Raw genomic sequence first — 23,056 nt, forward strand, 5'->3', positions numbered from 1 at the left:
AAATGTCTTGCAAAAGTGGCATGTTTGAAAAATGCTCATTCTCTTTACAAAAGCTAATTAGAAATTTCTGTTTAGACTCTGACTCTAAATAAGCTCTYAGAGAGACGGTCATTTTCCTGATGTTTATATGCATTGCTTACAATGAAGGCCCCAAAATAACTTTCTCCCACCTAACATCATTAGACTAAATAGTTTGTTCTGGTTTGATTCAGTGATTACATACATACATATGCATCATAGCTCAGTTCAGTATTTGACTAACTGCAGTTGTTTGCCATCACATGATTTAGATGAGACAATGAAGTATTTCCTTTAAGCACAARAGCACCACTACCTGCTGCATGGACACAGTTTACACTAGAAGTAAACATAGAACAGAATCAGAAGATTTTTCCAGATCCTGAGTCCACATTCAAAATCAGTAAGACTGGGCTTCTAAAGGCCTCTAACTGCTTGTGAAAATCCTACGAATTTCCACCAGAGTAAAAAAAAAAATCTACTACATTTGCATTTGAGCATGAATTTTACCAGTTAAAGCATTAGAACTGTATCTAAATGTACGGGTTTCACATGCCAGTAACAGCAATATTTTCCAGTCCAAAAGTTGCTTAAACTTACTGATCACTTTTTAGAGATGAAAACCTTTATCTGATCTTTACTTCCTCACCGCCCCCCCCAAGCATAAACAATGTATGTACAATCATGATTTATCACTGCAAGATCCAGTGCATGAAATTTCTGCATTCAGAGGACAGAACATCCATGAGATGTGGGAGATTTTAAACAAAATTGTATGCCAGTACAGAGTGAAATCTCTCTGGTGAATGACAGACAGAAGTTCCAGTAATGATATTATTTTTTACAGAAATAAGCAAATCAGACCCTGATTTTAATACTGTAAGGTACTTGATTTCAATACAGTTTAAAACCTTAGAACAGAATCAACAATSTATTTTAATCAGGTACCTTTTCAAGTATTCACTGCATGAAGTACCAGTTGCCTGAGGGTTATGAAATAATACTAAAAACTTTATAATCATTCATTGATTTAGTTTTGAGCAYAGTATATCATTTGAATCCAATGGGAACATAAAGAGCTATTTGTGAGGTCAACCACAGTACAGACAGAGGCTGACATGATATCGATGGCAAGGTGGAAAGAAATTGCCAAATACAGCAGATCAATACCTCGTTTCACTGTTACACCCTTCTGGAGACATAAAATATATATCTTTACAGCTACGAAAATAATAATAATGAAAGTGGGAGATAAATGCTTCCCTCAAGGTAAACTATTTGATTAGCTGAGGGCAAAGGTGACAAGAGCAGTTACACTAAAGTAACTTTACAGTCTTAAATAAAAATGGTGGGAAGAGCAGCAGATAAAAGCACAAAACAAAGTGAACAAGTTCTAGGAGATAAAGATGCAATTCTTTTAGAAATTAGGGTAGCATGTATACAAAGGTAAAAAACTGCTAAGCTAAATAAGGTAGAGCAGAGTTTCCTCCCATAATCAGACTYCAGTAACTAATCACAACTGGTTTGAAATTACAGCACTATAATTTTCTATCCAGCAGGCTTCAAATATATATTTAATCTGTGCCATATTTTAAATGCCAATAAATACACATTACCATGTTTTGCACTTCACTAATGAATCTCAGAATGCAGTAAAACACTACAATGCTTTTCAGCCTCAGCTGAAGGAAAGAGGTTCACTTGATATTTTGGATGTGCTTGGTCATTACAGGTAATTAAATAATTTAAGAAATAGATGAATTATTAAAAGCATGAGAGTCCAATCCTGCTTCAGCTGAAGGCTGCATAAGTTTGATCATCAACTGCAGAGGGAACAGAAACAAGCTTTAGGCAATCACTGTTTGACCTGTCTGGTTTTCACTTATGTGAAAGGTCAGGGCTCATGGAATCATCTCCCACACCCGGGTCCTATGGGGTATCCTGCACCTGGAACAGCCACTGCACTAAGGCTACACAAGTTAGAWACATGAGCTTCCAATTTAAACATACAAGACTATGAAAAAAATAGATGAAGCACAGGGAAAAGAAAAAAAAAAGAAGCCTTCCCATATTCAGATATGGGACATGTGCAGCTCTCCATATAACTGTCTCATGTAGTGGATCTCCAGAATCAAAGTAAAATGAAGACCTTTAGAGCCCTGGCACTGGACTTCCCTTACATTAGAGCCTCCCAGGCCACGATCCACAAAACCCAAACCCATGGCCTGAGCAGCCATTCCTCACATCCTTAACTMCAAGATCTGTGTAGATTCCAGTTTGAGAAGAATAGATCTGTTCTTACTTCCAGCAAAAACAAGTGACAATGTAAAACAACACATTTAATAAATCTGCAGAGCCTAAAKTACCAACATAATTCTGTGCAGAAAGACAGACATGCACTTCTTAATTAAGTGGGTGATGTTCTAGTTAAAACAAAAAGACAACCCTGGGCCATAGCTAAGATTAAGCACACACTCTTGCAAAGGAAGCTACTATTATTGATGTAAAGGCTTTAAATCACAAAAAATAAACCATCTAATAGTCTGTATTCAATAGTCAGTAGAAAGTCAGGACACAGACTGATTTGGATTAACACATTTTCAGTTATAACAAGTAATTTTACAGAGGATTAGTATCTTGATGGTCTGATCAATACTAGGCACTGCTGCTATTACAGATGAAGAGAATATTACCCCTCCAGTAATGAAGTGTGTATGTCTCRGTTCTCCTTCATTTGCCGAGTCCATTACTGTAATGGTTCCAGCATTAGCAGCTGAGGCAATTTAAACAGCACGAATGTGATGAATTTAAAAGCAAGAAACATTTGCCACTCATTCTTTCTTGTATTTTATTCTGCATATGCAAGGCTTCTACCTGACCGTTTCCAATATACAAATCATGTGTTATGTGAGTATCAACACTATTTCTTAATTATTGTCTCATTAATAATGGGAAGGTCCAATAATGTGACTAACACAAAAATTGCTGCTGGCATATTGGTTGCTGATTCTGCTAAAACTTACACACCATTTACCTAAGCAGAAATATGACATGACAAGAAGCTTATTTAACTGCATCTAAGCTGTTTCATTAATTTTCCTAAATACAACTTCTAAAAGAATCTAATCCRTCAATTAGAAAATTTTGTTTTGTTTGGGTCTTTTTAATAACGTTTTTTATCTTAGGAGGTGGAACAATAACTGGAAACAATAAATCAGTGTAACATTAGAACAAAACACAATAACAATGTTAAAGTTTTTAAACTTCATTGTATGGTATGGGCAACATCTTTCGGCATTAATTCTAAAATCAAACCCTTAATCATGCTTTGAAGTGTTCTGAGAATACTTGCATAATTTTCCTTGATTATTAATATGTTGAAGCAACCTGCTTTACCTTGTAAAGATGTATTATTTTGCAGGCAGCAAAAATGAGGATGATGCAAGAAATAAGATTTTCAATGATATCTCAGCCAAGATAYTGTATAGTCCCTTTTTCTCCTTATAAATAAAACACATACAAAGCTTTGTGTTATTTAAAGYTTTATATTTCCTTGCCACTTTGTCCAATATGTCTCACAAATGTGATACTGCATATGAATATCTTTGTAAAAGCCCTAGTGAATATTCAGATATGTGCATTAGATGCATTTATTATTTGTACAGCAATAACTTTATTGGATTGGGGTCCCAGCTGTGCTRGGAGCTGTACAAACATCACAGTAGTGTCTGTGGAATACATTCTCTGCAGTCAGTATTCACAGTAATGTGAATTAGCATAAACAGCTACATAAGGTAATTGTGAACTGGGCTTAGTGGTCTATTCCAAAGACCCATCAAGGTAATACTTTTACTTTAAAAGAAAATAATACTCCAGATTAGCTGAGTATCTTCTCTTTCACATGGTAATGASACGGTGTTAATATGCAGAGTGGCAAGAGGAAGCATCTACAGGAAATAACTAGAACTTGACCTCTATCATACTAAAACTTACTTAAAAAAATCCACTTTAACAAAGTCTTGACAACATTACGTCTTACAATAAAGATTAACATTTTTAACTCACCTGTGAATATAAATCAAGATAACAAGCATTCTAAAAGCAAAAAGCTTTCTTCCCGAGTCTACAAGAAGAAAATATTCTACTTAGATTACCAAATAGGTTTGTTTGATTTTACTTTGCAYGTTACCTTTTCTACACCCAGTAAAACAGAAGTGACAGACTCTGACCAAGRGTGTGAAGAAAAACGAATCAAAAAAACTATAAACTGTATTAGTTAAAACTTAATTCTAACCTAAAACAAAGAAACATGAGCAAACCCCCTATGGACTGTTGCATAAAAAATGCCTTTTCAGCTAATAAGCAGCATCTACTCTAATAGCTCTGGTTTTATGCACAGAAGTAATATTTGCTATGGGGAAGACCACAGAAGCTGGTGGCATGCAACAGCTCCAAAAGCATCTTTAGGAACTTCAGAATAGTTGTGTTTTGCTTAAGATTCAGAGGAATATTCTACAGCATGTTAGCATGGGTAACATGGTGTTTAGAACAGATGAGTAGTTCTCCTCCTCTTGGGCTTGGAAGGCCAAATCCTAGCACAAACGATTTCATTTCTGCTACACATTTAATCTTACTTAACCCAACTGAGCAATCTGCAAAGTGGAAATTGCTGTATGACAGCACTGCACTTTACAGAACTTCTACCACATGTACTTGGAATAGAAATGTTCTTCTGTACAGCATAAATCAAATCTTGCTATATACAAGAAAATTTGAGCCARTGAACAGCTTATCACATGTAAGAACCATACTGCATAATTACAAAGCAAAAGCCAATCGGTGGGATTGGGACAGACAGCATTTAACTGCACACAATTATAGCAAAACAAGAACTTCTATTCAGGATTTAATTCTGGAAAACAAGTGACATTGCCAGGAGACACATAATCCAAACCAGCTTCTCTACCCAACCACTTCCCTCTCAGTAGTAGGCCTCATAAATCTTACTCTCCAGAAGAGGCTGGGTGAACCTCACTAATATTTGGTTTGCTAAAAAATATTTTAATCAGCACCTAAACGGAAATCTTGGCAGAACTACTACAATAAAGACACTGTTCCTTTGTCTTCAGCATTTCTCAGGTGAGTAACATAAACTAAGAATGGCTAAGCCTATGGACTGAAGGGTGACTTGGTGCAGTCCCAGGAACCCAGAGATTACATCTCCAATTAAATTGTAGAAAATTATCAATATGATGATGCTTCCACGTCAGAAAAGCACACGTTCCTTCTAGCATATCCCACTCTTTTCCCACTGCTGCTTTCTCCTTTGGCAGACTTTATTCTATGACATTCTGCAGGCTCATTTTGCTTCACTTTCAATATACTCAGCTTCTCTCAACTTGTACCCAACTTACCACATTCCCCTAAGGAATTCTCTAAGTACTGACACCTTTAAATTCTCTGTAAGGATCTCTTGTTATTTTTCATCCTTCTCTGCCTAGGCACCTACAACACCTAGTCACGTCTACAACACTACTGCTGCACTTTGTTCTTGACATACATTGTTCTTGACACCGCTTCAAGTGCCTCGTCCTCCTACAACCTTTGCCAATGTAGCTCACAGCATCATCCTTTTACCCCCTTACTCATATCCTCGAGTGATTATCTTATCAAGGGCAATTATTTTCCTAATGCAAATGACACCCAAATACCTTTAAGACCCATTAAAAAAGAAAAAGGCCCTTGGATGGACAGCACATATGTACAGGCTGAAAAAATATTGGTTGCAGTTTTTTTCTGCATGGTATTTATATTGGATGTGACATCCAAAATGTTTTGACATATATGGAAAGGGCAGAATAAAAATGTAACACTGAAATTGCTGTCTTTCAGCAACTTGACATAGCAGAAAGACTAATTACAAAATGACCAGGTAGTCTTAAAAGACTTCATATGAAACTTTGTAGGGAAAAATTAGTTCTAAAGTTTGCTAGTAAAATACTTAGTTGCAAACTCACATCAGACCTTTTCCCTGCCTCTGCAGTGAGATAACTTTTAATGCTGAATACTAAATTAATAGCAATATTGAAACCAGCATGTTTCCTGTTCAGGTGTATGAGATTACTATTTTCAAAGGTATTTTCTAAATTAAACATGGAATTAGCCTTCCTTTTATTAACACCACGAATATCAGACTTGTTTTCAAACAAGTCTCTTACTGCTTTGTAAATAAAATCAGTAAAAATCCAACAACCACCAAGAGCTGAAGTCAAATATCATACAATGTAGTCAAACAAGCCCTTCTAAGGCACATGAAACAGCAAACATTCAGCACTCCCATTTGCTTCCACAGTGAAGTAACATCTTCAATGTAAGCATGTAACAACATTGCACCTAAATACRTGAGAAAGGAAACAAACATTATAATGCTCGGGCGGTATAAAAGACTCAAAAATGTTTATTTAGATCAGGCTTAATGTAGAGCACTTTTAAATTTTAAAATTAAGGTCCAGTTACATAGTGCATCATCTCACTGGGAATGTTTCGACAAAATCAAACATACAGTCCTCGCATAAATTTTTTGTGTATGACAGAACTCTTTTAAATGGAGCTATCTTGCCCAGATGGCACACGGCTTTAGCGCTAGCTGCTGTTAACGCTGTACAAGGTGGCCCTCATTCAAGGGAGAAGGGATCCGAGATGCGCAGGTTAAGCAGAGCGCGGTGCGCGGGCAGCGCGGCCCGGGACAGCCCCAGGAGCCGCTGGGGGCGCGGGGCGGCGCTGGCCACACACGGCCGTGCTGCTGCCGCCGGAACCGCGCCTGTGGCACCGCCGAGCTCGGCGCCGGGCTCCTTCYCACAATGAACTCCACGGCGGCCGCGGGAGTCCCCTCGCTCGGGGCTCCAGCACTGGAACCAGCGGAGCCCCGGCGGGCTCTGCCCCGCACAGCCCCACGAGCGGCGGGGACAGCGCTGGCCACGGGCACACTCCTCGGGGCTGCGGGGAGCAGGAAGCAAACAGAAGGTACCTTCAGTTCTTTCTCCCGCTCCCCTGCTCTCCTCTTCATGGTGCCGCTTTAGCCGTTCGCCCGGAGCGAAGCAGCGCCCCGGGCACCGCGAAAGCCCCGCGCCGTTTCCACCGGCAGCGGCCGGACCGCGGCTCCGCGGGCAGTGCGCGGCCCCGCCCCGAACTCCAARTCCCGGCAGGCCCAGGGCGGCCCGGAAGGGGAAGGGGCCGCTTGGCAACAGCGATAGTTGCTAACGGAGCGCTGAGAGCAGCCCGGGGCTGGCGGGGTCGTGAGTACGGGGGAGTTTCTTTTTCTCTGGGCACGGCGCGGGCAGGACAGGGGTGCCGCAGCTGCCCGGGGGTACCGCAGCAATCCCGGGGGCGCCTCAACAGTCCCGGGGGTGCCGCTGCAATCCCGGGGGTGCCTCAGCAATCCCGGGGGTGCCTCAGCAATCCCGGGGGTGCCGCAGCAATCCCGGGGTGCCGCTGCAATCCCGGGGGTGCCGCGCCAATCCCTGGCGTGCCGCTGCAATGCCGGGGTGCCGCAGCGATCCCGGGGGTGCCTCAGCGATCCCGGGGGTGCCTCAGCTATCCCGGGGGTGCCGCTGCAATCCCGGGGGTGCCTCAGCAATGCCGGGGTGCTGCTGCAATCCCGGGGCTCCCGCACCAGCCCGGGGCTGTGGCGCCGTGTCCCGCAGCGGGCGGTGCCGGCCGGAGAGGCGAGGAGCGGGGCTGGCGCCGCTCTGAGGGCGCCGGTTCCACACGGGTGAGGCTCCTCGCTCGGTGCCTGAGGCAAAAGGCGGAACCCTCAGCGTTTGGTTAAAACACTGTAGRCCTGTGTTTTGTACGTGGAAAGGGTTCTGGGCTGAAGCGGGAGTTGAGCTGGTATGCCCGAGGGCGGGACAGCCCGAGCAGTGTAGGCGTTCCTTCATGAGGCAAACGCTGCCTTCCTGTGACCCTGCCCCTTCCATCCCTTCAGTCACCGCCCGAACTGGCGCAGCTGAGCCAAAATTTAGGCGGCACTTGTGAAATACGTTGAAGGCAAGACACGGTCGTTTCGATTTTTCGGTGTGAAAGTGGGATTTACAGGTCTGAGAGATGTTTCTTCCCTCAGGCAACAGCGGGACGTTGTGATGCCKTTTCCTAATATCTTCCATGTCTTCTCTTATTTTTCTCTCCACCTCCCAAAACACACAGCGACGCAACAGATATTTGAAAGGTGATGTGTGTGTATATTTCTGCCAAGTACAAAATGAGATTATTTTAGATTGCAAGTCCAGTAAAGTGCAAACATTTATCTTTTAAGGACTCAATAGAACATGGGCTGGACATCCGTTGTGTTAAGCTAAGATAGGTGGGTGGTCCCTCTCACCTCCTTTATTGAATTCCTTCAACCAGAGAAGTGAAGGAGGATTTTGTAACAAAAGGATTTGGCCATGTCTGAGACTCAAAGTCAAAATCCATGTTGAAACAATTAAGTTGTAATTTTTATGATTTCACTAGAAATCCCTCCACTGGTAGCCTCTTCTAGACCCACTGACTGAGATCTTCTAAAAGATTAAGTAATACCCACTTAGWTTTACTACTTCTGAATGATGGTAGTGCAAAACTACACTTCTTTGAGTTATGTAAGAATCTGGACCTAAAGTGTGAGGTTTGATAAGTATTAGTCTCATTTCTCTCTGGCCCTGTGTAACAGGGCAGAGTTGTGYGCAGTTTTTTGTAGTAAATTTTCAGATACAGGTGGTGATAGAATCACTTTTGTAAATAGTGCAGTGAATAAGGGAGTAACAGTTTTTAACTTCAGTAACTATCGAAAATTCTTTCTTATACCTAACTTCAAGTTCTTACAGATTAATCCCAGAGATACAGAGAATATTTCTCTTGTATATTAAGTTATTTTCTCTTATTTTTGAGGACCAATATGTGCTGAAGTGATTGTAGGGTATTCTTTCTTGGAAGTAAAACTGTTTAAGTTTTTGAGGTTGAGGATGGCATATGGATTTGTCCAGGTGCAAATACAAAATTATGTCTCTCTCGCTTTGTTATGCTTTCTTTTAGGAAATGATGCATTCTGAAGTACCATCACTTTTGTAGCAGTGTTGCAGTACAGTTTTGTCAGAAGTAATCACTTTGGAAATGCTTTCAAATGTAATATGGCATGCCGTGGAGAAATCTCATATGGTTTTAGAAATAATGATGGAACTGGAGAGCAAAGAAAAGTAATTTTTAAGTGTTTGTGATTGACACTGAGATAATATTCAAAGAGGAACTGTAGCATATGTAGAACATGCTTTGATGTTTGAAGTGTCCTCTCTCTAAGCAGCAGCATAAGTGRTGGTTATTGGAGATTATTAAAGACATAACTACGTTACTAATCAGGCAAATAAATTGCCAGGCCAAATTCTAAATCTGTATTTATATATGGTTTCATTAAAACCAGGAGCATGTTTGTACTATTTCTATCTAAAACCACTGTATCTGATAAAACCCATTAATATGGTTGGGGTTTTTATTTTATTTTTCTGTGGCCCAGGACAGAAAAGATAGCTGAATGYTTAATTTCTGTCACTTTGTAATTGGAATGAAGCAATTCTTCCTCTTCCTCTTGAAAATTTCACCTTCTGAGTTTTCAGGACACTTTAAAGTTGCTGTATTTTGTCACTTCAAGTCATGTCATGTTGCCAGTACAAACTGGATTTGTGTGCATTTTTGCTATATTAGTTTGCTTACAGTTTAAGTATTTCTGTGGTTTTGCTGCAGCCAGTAATGGATCACTGCTGACAAGAGTTTTTTGTTTATTTGAGTGACAATCATGTGTTATTTTGTCTCTGTTTTTAAATTAGTATATTTCTCTCACACTGCAGATAACAGGTAGATATCCACAGGAAAGTTTTGTAGCAAGTAGCAGATAGTGCAAACCAGTAATCTTTGTCTGTTCCTATTACTCTGCTAGAGTTTTTGAAGCCTTATTTTCATAGATGATGAAAATTGTGGAGTCATGCTGATAAAATACTTGTTTAGCTCTTCGTGAAACTTGCAAAAAAAAAAAAAAAGCCCCTGTCATTTTTAATTTGTGGAAGCAAGGACAATCACATTCTGAAAAGATGTATCATAGTAGCATCTCCTTGGTACCATCATGAACCAAATTTTAATGATCCTCTAGAGGTAAAGGTTACTATTTCCCTTTGATCTCAGTTCCTGTAGCCATACTAGGTGCAGGAACATAAAATAACAAACCTAGACCTGAGTGAAGCCAATAACTGCAGATAGAGCTGATTTAACAAATTACARACAAGTTTTGAAGGTTTTGTGTAAGTAATGCAAAAAGAGCCAAGGGTGCTGAGGCGCTGAATTCCAGTTGATGTGTATTTGTTGTTGGTTGTCAATTGTGCCATTGGCTTTGTGGTGTGGATGTCAACATCACAGAGTAGTATTCTCTGTTTTGTCACTGACAACATTGAAACTGCAACCATATTGAAGTCTACAATACTACATCAGTTCATTTCAATGGTCATGATAAGGAAACGTTTGTTCCACATGGAAGAAAAATGTGTTCCTGTTTATTTATAAACAGTGAAATCTGGAAATGATATTTTATCATGAATTTTAGTGATGAAAAAAACGGAAGATTWAAAGCAAGGCTGACTTGTTGGAAACTATATTTCCATTAATCCCTTTTGTTTCTTTAGAACAAAGCCAGAAGGAGACTTATTTATGATGGAAGAAAGAGATAGCTTAGGCAGCACTTTTGATTATAATCGAATTAACAAATATTTCATGGGATGTCTGTTGATTATCCTGTGTTGTTTTTGCCCTCTGATGCAAGTCTCTAGTAGCATCACTGTTAATTTCCCAGTGCTTTGCTGGATGTTTTTGGATTGATTAAGGATTTATATCACCTGAAGAGTGTAACAATGGTTTTTGGGGGGAAGACTGCCCAAAGGACATCATGCCTCTCCTTTTCCTGTTGTTTCAGCATTACTTGGCTCAGTGACCAACRTGTAATTTTCTGCACCAGAAGACAAGAAAGAAGCTACAGTTGTTAACAAGTATGTTCATATATTACACCAAAACAAATTAGTACTTTTTCACGTTAATACTTTCCTAATCTTACTTTGTCATGTAGCTAAGCTTTTTGTTGCCTGAAGATAGAAACGTGTTTAGATTTATGAGAATCATTCATAGAAGAACCCTTATCTTCAAAAGTAATTTCTTATATAACAAAGATTGAAAGAAGACTTAGAGCATGCCAGGTGTCACTGGAATGACTTCATAACCCCCAACACCACTGTTTCAAAGAGCTCCATTCAAAATGTGGAAGATGGCATTACTCATCTATCAGTTGATGCCTTAAGCTTTCACCTCTTTGAAATGAACAAACAATTAAAAGCACCCCAACTAAATTTAAAAAAACCTATGTCCCTTTCCCACATCCACTTGGAAATACAGGCTTAGCCCAAAGATTGCTGAAGGCTACAGAACTTAAGAAAGCTAATTGTACATACATGAAATACARTTGGGGCTATTGTACAGCAAAGGTRTGTTTTGTGAATKGATTAAAACTCACATAAAATTAAATTTGGGAGTTCAGATTGTCCTTTGAGCAATCCAGTTGAGATGGGAGCATTCACAAATCTGTCATTTCAGTGAATCTACCATAACTTTTTCCTTCATTTTATATAATGAAATGTTCATTCTAGTCTCARTTTAAATAAAAGATAAAGAGGAATTTCATTTCAATTTTCTTATCCCTAGATAAGCCGTGCCTGTTGCAGCTCRTGTAACTGTGGGGGACCTGCCTGAGACATACAGGTCTAGCTCCAGCTGGAATTGAAGGATTACGAGGTTTGTACCAGCTGCTGTTTATTACAGCTACAGACTTTGATCAGTGGCTTCTTTAGTTTCTTTCTAAAAATGTYTCTGATGTTGCCAACTCACAAAATTAAGTACAAGTACCATTCAAAATCTGGGTTATTCTCAAATTCTGAAAGATTATGTGRCCCATTCTATGTTCAAGTTACTTGTTACAAGAGGGGACTTGCTGTGAGATGTTAAAAACTGGAAATGTCATTGARCTATAACATTCGTCCTTCCAGCAGAAAAGAGGACATTTTTGCAGAATTAAGGACAAGGCCAGAACCATTTAACAAAAYGGGAACCAAAGGTACTATGCAATTCTGATATGTTACTCAGCTGCTATGAGAATGGAACAACTGGGCCTAATCTTGTGTCTGAGTAAATTGACAGAATTATGAGTTAATCTTTTCAAGAGAGTATGTTAACTTTGGAACAGATTAGAAGGCATCTMTTTGGTAATGTTTATTTTTAAATAGTGTCTTTGGCAGAACCTGGTTACTTGCTAAACTGTTACMTTTGTGTTGTCTAGTACATAAACAGATTGATGTATCATTTTAATTGCTTTTTTTTTGAATCTGTAAGAGGAAGGAAAAAAGAAGCAATTCAAATGACAATAAATCTAAATAAAATAATCAACAGACTCCTACAAGTGTAAAACATAAAATTGCTTGAAAAGGTGGGGGAGTGGTTTTCAGTATTTCAGAGTGAGTTTTTGCTTTGAACTACATGTTGTTGAATGTATAGGAGGTAATTTAAAGTTGTCTTTGTTTGGGTAGAATCAACTGCACGGAATTGTAAAAGCTCAACAAGCTGTGTAACAAATCAGTCGAGAAGAAATGGAGGGGAGATTTCATCATATATATGATGATCACATCTTACTCAAGCAGTGTGCAAATAAGCAAGAGGAAAAAACTAAAAGGTATGGAGTTAATATTTTTATTTTAGCTTACAGTCAGATTTTTGTCCTTTAAAATATCAGTGAATTAAAAATGCTGATTTCTTTCAGAGCAGTTTTTAAAGCAGTAGCAAAGATCAGTCTTTGGAATTTATTTTTGTTTTAATTTCTGGTTATCTCTGTACATGTATGTCTTTGTGGTGGTCTGTATTAGGTCTCCATGTACAAAGGTACARCACTATGTCATTTTGGAGCTGGTACCTTGWGTTCAGAGCTGTGCTGTTAAGAGTRCAGCAGGTATACTGAGAACTGTAGGAGAGTCTGTAGAAGCCTAATGATTCATCAGGAATTTCATTCTAGAATCAAAATGGTCTACACAGTGAGATTCCACCCCTATTTTYRTGAKTCTCTGGCCTTYAARATAGTCAAGAAATTGACTRTCATCTACCCTTTAGTCWCAAGTTGGGCTAGGGAAGGTTCAGRWTGGATATTAGAAAGAATTYCTTCACAGAAAGGAYGATTAAACCTTGGAATKGACTGCCCAGAARGGTGTTTAAGAAAAGACTGCTTGTKKCACTCAGTGCCATGCYCWACTTGACAAGGTGGTGTTCAGTCAAAGGTTGGACTTAATGATTGGAGAGGTCTTATCCAACGTAATTGATTATCTGATCATCCAGTTAGCCCAAGCTATCCTCTATTCAGTGTAATAGAAAACTTGAGTGATGGAGTCCCGAGTAGCATGAGGAGCAGAGTACCCAGTGTGCCCAAATRTACCCAGTGTGCCCAAATGTACCCAAGCAACTTCAGACTTATTATTAAACTTAGTGCTGTGCTGTCAAACCAATGTGGGCTCAGCAGAACTGTGCATGTATTATACATTGCAAGAGGGCTGATTCATCCAAAAGCGCTGTGAGTCCATYCTCACATGGTGCTGTACTTAATCAAATCACTCTTCATCCAAGCAAGGTGTRGTCAGAAGCTAACAGATTCATAAAAGGACAGCTGAAAATATTGCCTCTGTACATGGATGAGACTATTTAATAATTCTGTAAGTCCAAAGCATTCTTTCCTTTTCACTCAGTATTCAGTCATTCAGGAACAAATTGACCAGCATGACGTAACTTCCATCTTTTCTGTCAAGCTGTTGTCAAACACAAGATGGTGGAACAAATGCATCATTTGCTTCTTCTAAATGGCTTTTCCTGTGATTCTCTTGGATGACTTACTAAATTCACTCATCATCCACTTAGGTAGCATTACATGGAATATCCAAATTGAAATACCTGAATTAATACTTCATGGCACAGAAAAYCAAAAATACCAGTGTTTGCCAGAGAAAAAATCTTAGCTTCTCAAACTGAATTTCTTTTCCAGAATCCTTCACCAAAACCCTTTTAACTGGAGGTTTGGAATGAATTTGCAGCAGAAGATCACTGAAATAACTCCACGTAATCAAAAAACCTGCTTACAGGCAAGTAACATTCTGTGACATCCTGAAGTTATTATGGATTTTTTTGTTTCACTTTTGTTCTTTTAAGTAGAAGCTTCTGTCCACAAGTATACAAAAAATAAAGCAAGCCTCTTTAAACAAATGAAATGTGTCCTTATTTTCCGTTTTGTTTCTGAGCCTTCAAAAATAGATTCCCTGTAAACTAGATACAGGTCTCGAAGATGCGCAGCCGACTTTGTAAAGTCTTGAACTTGTCTCTCTCATCAAAGCCACCTTTTCTTTCTTTGTATGCCAAGTTTTTTGCATTCACTGCTGGGTATGTTTTCTGTTCRAGCATGTTACATCACCCCTATGTGCCCTCCCTGCCTTTTGTTCTAGTTTACCAATGTTTATCAAAACTAAGGGAAATTAAAGGTACAACCCTTGACATACCAAAACCAAAATTTGTATTCTTTTAAAGACAGATGACAACCATACCTTCTGTGTCTGATTATATTCTGTAGCTTACTGTTCCTTCTCCATGCACTTGATAATATTTGCCAAGTATAAAATTGCGTGTGGAATGAGAACTGTTAAGTCTCTTGTTCCAGAGTATCTTCTTAAATATCTTCACCTATATATTTTAGCCACTTTAGACATGAAATATGTATTTCAGTCCTAAAATACTAGAAATTATGTATCATTGGAATGTTGCAAATTATTAGCATTCTTTCAGYAGTTGAATGTTCTGMAGAATTGTAGCTTTTAGAGTTTGCCCCACCACATCCCAAATCTGTAACTTTACTTAACAGCATGCRGAGGTTCCTATATAAGGTCATGCGTTAAAAATTACATTTAAGCAGCATATGGAGTAAATATGTGTCCTCCCTTTACTAACCTTAAATGATAAGCCTTAGGAAACTGTTATTTGTCAGTGCTATAAAGCAGATTGCTGCACAGTGGTTTCAATTATCTTCAAAGAGTTCTTCACAGGCAGTAATAGTTATATCAAAACCTGAAATTTATTATTCAGGTTCTATGCTGAAGTCTTCACAGTGATTATGTTCCTTTCAACAGAATGCTTTTTATGCTGACTTTTCACATTCTTTTTCATCTTTTTTTATTATTTTCCCCAGAATGACCACCAAGTTAATACAGCTTGTTAATGATAAAAAAAGTCTGATCAGGTTGGTGGCGGCCCCAAGTGGCTGGGTCAGGCCTGGAGCTGGAAGAAAGGATTGAACATTGGCAAGAAAGAGTTCATGAGCTTGAGAAACAAAATGAGAGCCTCCCCAGCAAACTCCTTTCAGCTGACCGGCAGCTCCAGATTCCAGGCCATAGATCTTGTCCATACAGCTGTGTTCAATCTTTTATTAGCAGTGGTCTCWAAAAAATGAGTGAGGCTGCTGGTATGTCAGAGCACACAAAGAAAGGTGTAATTCGCCTTTATTAAAAAGAGTGGTTTATATCAGAATCCCTAATAATTGCTTCACTCTAGCAAGTCCATACTGGTTTTGTTCATCAGTWGGCAATAACAGTACCTGTAGGCAGATTGTTGTTTCCCCTTGTATTTGTTTAGGGCAGTCATGATAGCTTGTTTGCTTTTGAAGTCCTTATGATGAGAATCCACAGTAGTCAGGGTTAAACAAAAGTACAGATTTGAAAAGACTTTAGCTATCAGGCAAGTTTTCTAATAGTTAAAATCATTGCACTTCCTTAGTATAACTTCTCTACATGTTAAAAGGTTATAAAAGTAGTATATGAAAAAGTTTAGTGTTGTCATGTTATAACAAAGTTTCACATCTGTAGTTTGTTTGCGCATGTTTTTCCTTTTTTRATTTCAAGGTTTGTTCTAGTCTCTTGATACATGTGTGCACAGCACTGCAGACCTGAAAAATCTATCACATGTGTGGACTTTGAAAAGCAAACACTACCATGTAGGCATCTATAATGGTGCTTTTTAATGTTGAGGCTCACTGCTTAAGGCACTCTCATTCTCAGTCCTTAACTTATTGTAGTTGCACTTGGAAATCACAGTTCTAAACCTTCATATTTTCATAGGAACATTTATAGAAATAGTTGTACTCAGTTAACTTACACACTGAACTGATAATGTGTTAAAAAAAAACCCAAGAGTTACAGCCCTGGTTCAAAACTGAGTCAGCAGAATCATCTACTTAACTTCCAGAAGCTATGAATCAGGCTAGTGGCCAGTTACACCCTCACACCCCTCTTCATTTTCATTATATTGATTGTTCAGGTATCAGAAACAATTCTCATGTTTTTACACAYATAAAAAGTGTGTTTGTCTCTACCAGTTTTCCTCGTGCATGCTTTGACAGTTTCAATACACCAATGTTTTTCTACACTTCGTATCATTCATTGCACAGTTTTATTCCCAAAATCAATTTGTTTGATTTTTATCTTAACAATGCAAAAATAGGGTAGAAATATAATGAATTTTTTCAGGCCCAGTGCTACCAGATAGAAGAGGAATACAGATCAGATGTTGATATGACACAGTGGAGGGTCTTACCTTGGCACAAAAACAGATCCAGATCTATGATGTCCTGTGCAGAACTAGAATTGGGACCATATTGATTAAGGCAGAGATTATTAAACTGAAGAAAACATGAGCATTAAAAAAAAAAAATAAACAAACAAAAGGAAAAGCTGTACACAGGACATCCAGCTCAGACAACAATGTTCAGGAATTTTGCAGAAGTTCCAGTGCTTGTCTGCTTTCTGAGGCCTTGTCCAAACCMGAGGGGATTCTGGTAATTTGGGTGTTCTGAGTATGCAGTTTCTTGAACACATTTTCCTAAGTGGAAGACTTACTAGAAATCTAGTAACCAATATTTGGGATAAAGAATAGATATAGTTTACTGTATCTACTTTGTGTTTGGCTGCTTTAAAAATACCATAGCAAGTTGATSCAAAAGATCTTCAATATAATTTYTACAAAATTGTAGGTATAAGTTAATAGCAAGCAATTTAATATTCATTRGTACCCATTAATACTTTGGAGTCTAGAAATAGTAGAAAACTATTGGCCTTGTATAAGGGTAGATTAGCAAATTAGGTGTAGCTATGCAGGGCAGCAAAGTGAGGCAAACGTGCACAATGTGTTCATAATAAAGCCTGTATTAGTTTAATCTTTTCTCTCTTTTTTACTTTTGTAAAAAATGCATGCAAAAACACAGCTTTGCATGTGTTTTCCCCTTTTTTGACTGTTTCAGTTTCAGACTGTTACTGTTAATTGTATTAAGGATCTAATGGCATTATCCTGCATTCCTCACTCGTCTGATTTCAATGGAAGTTCTCCTTGGATGAGAAATACATCATSAGTTCTATAACTGCCTTTCAAGGGATGGACCCCGTTATTATGTGTGAGCATTCTTTTCTGCATCAGTGGTGCTACATAAATAATACATCATAATGTTTGCTATTAAATTATTCACAGAGTCATAAGTCTCCCCTATTCAGAATTTCCTTTATATAGTTTAAATAGGTTAAAGAAGTTGTTATCATAAATAATTTCTCAGTTTGTGCCTACAGTGAATTCAGAAAATATTTTAAATATTTTTTTCATTATTTGAAAATAATCTATTTCCAARAACTTCTGTGCTTCATTTTTCTGTTGATAAACACTCTTCTTCAAATACAGCAGACAGAAACTGAAGATAATATCTAAATTCTATGTCAACTGCCATATTTATGTGAAGACTTAARGAGTTTGAAAGTAAAGATGCACTTCAAATTCAGCTAAAAAGTCCTTAAAGTCAGGCTCTAAAATGTAGTGTAGATCCTTATTTATGTTTATGAACTTACTTGTATCCAATCAATGWTACTTGACCTAGGTTACTATCTGTGAGTTCATGTCTGAAGTTCTGGAAGTATTTCCTTCCTAGGCTATTTCTCATTTGAAGCCTGATAGAAGATATGTTAGCATTTGAGTTACTGTGTTTGACTGAAGATACTAGGAAATAAATTGAAAAATGTTAACCAGTACATATTTGGAATATGTGTTCTATAATTTTGCCACCAGAACACTTTATGGAAAACTCCTAATCCCCATGTTTTCCAAGTCATGTATTTTTTATCCTATATGAATACTGGAATACTGGGGAAAAACCTGGAAATTTGGGTGACCAGTTAGGTCATTTTAGTTCGTCTTTGTAGCTTGTGTCTTTGAATTTTGCTATTATTAGCAGCTTTTTCTTSTGTTCTGTAAGAAAACACGTGGCTGTCATTCTGCTACATAACCACTGTAAAGACAACGTTAAAATTCTTTAGGAGCTGTGTGGTGCCAAAAGGACTGTGCTTCCATGAGTCTCTCCGGTAGCACCATTTGATGTCAGCGTGCTGTTAGGTTACTGTCAATTTTTAGGAAAACATGCCTTATCCTGTTACATGTTTAAGAAGTTCTTGTGATTGAAATATCTAGTTTCCAAATAGTGAAGCAGCCACAGTTAATCATTAGTTCCATCACCAATAAGGAAGGGAGGTACTGGTTACCACAAAAAATCTGCCTTTAAAGCTGCCTTTGCAGCTTCACTACAGTTTCTAACACCACAAGACCTACATAACAGAGCTGAGTTCATATGCAGTACTCCTTGAGATTATTATTGTAATGTGGCTACAATCAATGTTTTTTTCCATATTGCAGTTCGTTTGGGGATTGTTTCAGTAACGTATAAATCTGCCTTAAGAAACAAGCTCGGCCTTTGAATTAATTGACTAAACACATTTTAAGTATAAAGTTTATCTGCAATTAGCTCGACTCWTCTTATTAAAAGATGGCCAAAGCCACGACCATGAGGTTTGATGTCTATAATACACAGTGTGCAAAGTAAAACATTAGTTCTAAATAAGGTCATTTTGCAAACAGCTGTCTTGAGATAATTTAGTAACCCATAGTACATTCCAGAAACATCTTTAAGGCCATCCCAGAATGCAATTGTGAAAGGTACTCGCACCAAAGCTTTGTGCCTTTTTTGTGTGTTTTGTTTAGCTGATTTTTTTCAATGAAAAAAGCTTGTTTKCCCATCATTTTTTAGTTCCTTTGGCATTTTTTGCTGCATTGTGAATCTGGATTTAAATCTATTAGATGTATTATTTAAATCTATTMGGTGTGTGTAGATCTTTTAGATAGTACTGCACATTCATCTTCAGTTCTTCGGTGCTTGGGAGTCTGTGTGTCTGTCTTGGCCATTAGTGTATTTGTGGTTGAGAACAATTAGCTGAAAAGCCTTTTCTTATTTTGCCAGACAGAGGGCAAGTAACCCTGAGAAATTTGGTGGTGTTATGTATTTTCCTTTGCTTGGTTTTCCAGTTTTGAATATGAATGTGTAAAGTTTTTGAGCCACTAATCTAGTTAATACAATAATCAGGACTCCTTAAGAGTAGTCTCTGTATTGTATGCATGTCTTGCTCATATGGAAGCAAAGACAAGATGCAAGGGATGTGGTTTAATTAGACCTCAATTTTATTAGCTTAGCCATCTGGGATTTACTGGCATAAATTTGTACAGTGGAGGTCAAGATCCTTTCTTTAATCATTTCCTTCTGGTGTAGGTTGCTATCAGTGCCCCATTCCCACACAGCTGGTCCCCAGCCTGTTTTTGGACTCCATTCTATATGCTTTTAATCCAAATGATAAGAGGTCTGGAAAAGAGATTGTCTCTTTGGTGTACTTCAGGCATTAACCCCAAAGATAATTCTTAGCTTTTTAAAGAGTCACTTTCTCCTAACTTCATTTTCAATTTCAGACTTTTAAAATCAGCATGAAGATGAGGTCTAAAGTGGAAGGATAGCGTTCAAGTTCCTTATTTCTGCAGTTGTGGTACAAAGCATAGAGTTAGATCAGTTTGCCCATTAATTCATGTTACTGCCTCCAAAGGGATATTATTTCCTTTTCATTTTCTGACTTCTGTTCCAGCTCTACTTCCATGTGTCTAGGTTCTGTGGCAATTTTTTTTTGCCAGTAAAGAAAATACTGATTGAGCTCTATCTCAGTACAACTGAGGGAAATTACTTTGAGGGAAATATTTCTTTGAGGGAAATATTTCTTTAGGTGAAAAATAATACTTATTTTCTATTAAGTCTGTATATAACCCCTATTTTTAAGTTGCATCACAATACCTGAGCAGGTATTTGGGGAGCAGAATATACCTACTTGGGAGGGAAAAACCTGTGCAGATCATCTGTTTCTATTCTACTGGTTTGTGACTTAATTTCCAGAAAAATTATCATTGCCAACAGAGTCTTCCTCTATTAACTTCGCCTTTCACKCGAAATCTGAAAAGATCTCATTGTTCAACAGCAAGAACATTCATATASCTGTTTGCAGGGGGCATTTCTTAGGCATATTTTATTTAAATAAATAAATAGTGATTGATACAATGCACTAAGAAGTAATTGCACTTGCTTGCTTAAAATTGCAAGAATTTAAATGATCAAAATAAAAAGTAATTTTTCACTTCTGAATTTGAATAATTTATTCAATAATAAAASTATTTCAAACCTGTTTAAATCAAGTGCTGTTTCATTCACTGTTGAAAAAATAGTTAATGCTGACTGTCAGAAGCTATGGAGTTTACATCTGTACATCATAAATTTCACTATCATCTGCTCCTTTTTCTACTTAAAAAGAAAAAACGTCCCCTGCTTAAAAAAGAAGGGGGGAAAAAAAGCCTTTGAAGACATCAGACTCTTTTGTTTGATGTGTGGAACAAGATTAATAAAAACGTGCCACTACATTAGCTTTTAAATAGCTAGCATGAGACAGTGCTGCTGTCTATACTCACCACAACTTTAATTTATGTAGATAACATGTTTTAGACACATGGTAGTTTTAGGATTGAGTTAGGCCTATTTCTTGGGGAATATCTCAGATTTGGGACTGTGTTTATCTTCTGTGTAAGGACAATTAACTGGGCAATGCCAAAACACAATAGCATTTGAAATTTTGAAGAATAAAGGGAAAGTATTTCACGTACTCAGCTGGTTTACAGATGTGTAAGCTTCGTAGTCCATTCTCTTGCTCCAGCGTGCTATTGGGACATTATGTCCAATATGTCTAAAATAGATAAATATTGGAAGAGAAACTACCTTTTCAAATGTTAAAGATTTATTCAGATTTTATAATAATGTATATTAATACAAATTGGAATCAGTTTTCTTCTCACACCTGAAGAAACCATGAAAATAACAGTTGCACTGTTTGAAGTAAAACATCCAAATAAATATTTCTTTAAATATTYATTAATTTAACATCTTTTATATTAACATACACCCTCAAATCTTAGAATTGTAATCTTAGAATCGTAATAATATCTACATAGATGTTACGTGATTTTCCTGTAAAGACACACCTGCAATGTGTTTGAATGCAAGCCTTCAKATGTTACAATTTGTGAAGTCACTTTTTTTAGCAGTATTTGATATATTTAAACTAGGAGAAGAAATTCCATAAAATGTTATTCTACTGGCAGCAAATACTTAAGAGAGTGGAAAAGTGAGTGGAAAACAATCTCTTTAAATACAGGATTGAAGTTTTTTTTCTGCCTTGTCCTGTTTTAGACAACAATCAAAGATGATGTAATTTGAAGCTATTTATTTATCTACATTCTGTAATGTGAATTATAGAAGAAGAAATTACTTTGGGTGTTACATACTAAATCTTGTCCCAAACATATTGTAGAAAGCTGACTTGCAAAAGAGTTCATCTTTTCAAAACAAAACTAATATGATAATTAATTTTGTATTTTTAAGCTCATGATGTATTTCTAAATACGAAGACTAAACATTTGGGACAATGTGGAAATTATCAAGATCTGTAAACAGCTGGTTGAGAAAAGCAGTGCTCTTTCAGCAAYGGAAGGAAAATTTCTCCAGTTTGAAGATATTTGCATTTTGTTCAGTACATTTCTATACTCTTATTATATAAGCCTGTGTAAATGGGAAAAAAAAATATACACAGTTCCTATACACAGTTCCCGATTTTGAGTCAATGCTGAGTACATGAAAATGAACCACATATACATTTCTCTCAAGCTGCTCCAAATGGAGTAAAGACTTTTAGTCTTAAATTTTGGTTTTGTTCAGAAGGGTCTAGGAGCTCTTAGTGATTTTATCTGCAAAGTCATTCCAGGCAGATTGTGAAGAATGAACTGAGTTGTCTGGTTACTGAAAGTGATGATTTAAARAGACAATTTTGATTTAAATATAACGATTTACTGAAAAAGGAATACCAGGCCCCCCTCACTTTATTAGTCTTTGATAAAGATGGGGAGGTTTGGCTGTTTTGTTTTCACATTCGGTTTTAACTTGTGCACAGGGAAATTATTTTAGAAGACTACTGTAAGTAATAATTTTGTTTATAAAAAGAAATTYTTATGAAAATATCACCAGAACATGCAATTGCATGGTAGATTCTCTATAGRTTTTAGTTCCACAGGTCTTGCTTGCTTTTGTATGTATTTGGAGAAACGCTTGTGAGCATGGAGGTGCTATGACTGGCAGCTTGGAAATGGGAGAGTTCCTGTGAGTAGGGGAATTCTCACTGCATTAGARCTTTATGAAGTATCCTAGGTGGAAGCACTAGGTGTCCTTGTAAACCCTTACTKCTGGCTGCTTCTTGTTATTTTAGCCTGCTAAACACCACTTGTGCCATTAGATTTTTGWTCCATTCCTTTTTTCCCCATGTTGTTTTGTTTCTACATTTTGCTGGGCTTTGCCTTCCTCCCCTCTTTGCTATAATACCTATATCCTTTCTGCTAAAGCAGCTCTTCTGTTAGTAGTTCCAATCTAGTTTTTCATGGGGTGAGCTATGTAGAATGTAAGTTT

The 23,056-nt window shown here is 37.6% G+C and overlaps 1 protein-coding gene and 1 long non-coding RNA gene across 2 annotated transcripts in view; one reads left to right on the forward strand and one right to left on the reverse strand.

Moving 5' to 3' along the window:
• Window positions 1-7,191, reverse strand: part of FTO (FTO alpha-ketoglutarate dependent dioxygenase) — a 209,325-nt gene extending 202,134 nt beyond the window's left edge. Inside the window, exon 1 of the mRNA XM_057364629.1 lies at window positions 7,046-7,191. Coding sequence (XP_057220612.1) covers window positions 7,046-7,084 — 39 coding nt within the window. The 5' untranslated portion in view covers window positions 7,085-7,191. The remainder of the gene's footprint in view (window positions 1-7,045) is intronic.
• A 4,383-nt stretch (window positions 7,192-11,574) lies between these two features.
• On the forward strand, window positions 11,575-14,654 carry LOC130572740 (uncharacterized). The gene is made up of 3 exons (XR_008965257.1): window positions 11,575-11,871; window positions 12,123-12,802; window positions 14,153-14,654. It is a non-coding gene; the product is annotated as an uncharacterized LOC130572740 (long non-coding RNA).
• The last annotated feature ends 8,402 nt before the right edge of the window (window positions 14,655-23,056 follow it).

Source organism: Malurus melanocephalus, unplaced genomic scaffold, assembly GCF_030028575.1.
Source record: "Malurus melanocephalus ecotype Western Australia unplaced genomic scaffold, MMel_1.1 scaffold_40, whole genome shotgun sequence".
NCBI lineage: Eukaryota > Metazoa > Chordata > Aves > Passeriformes > Maluridae > Malurus > Malurus melanocephalus.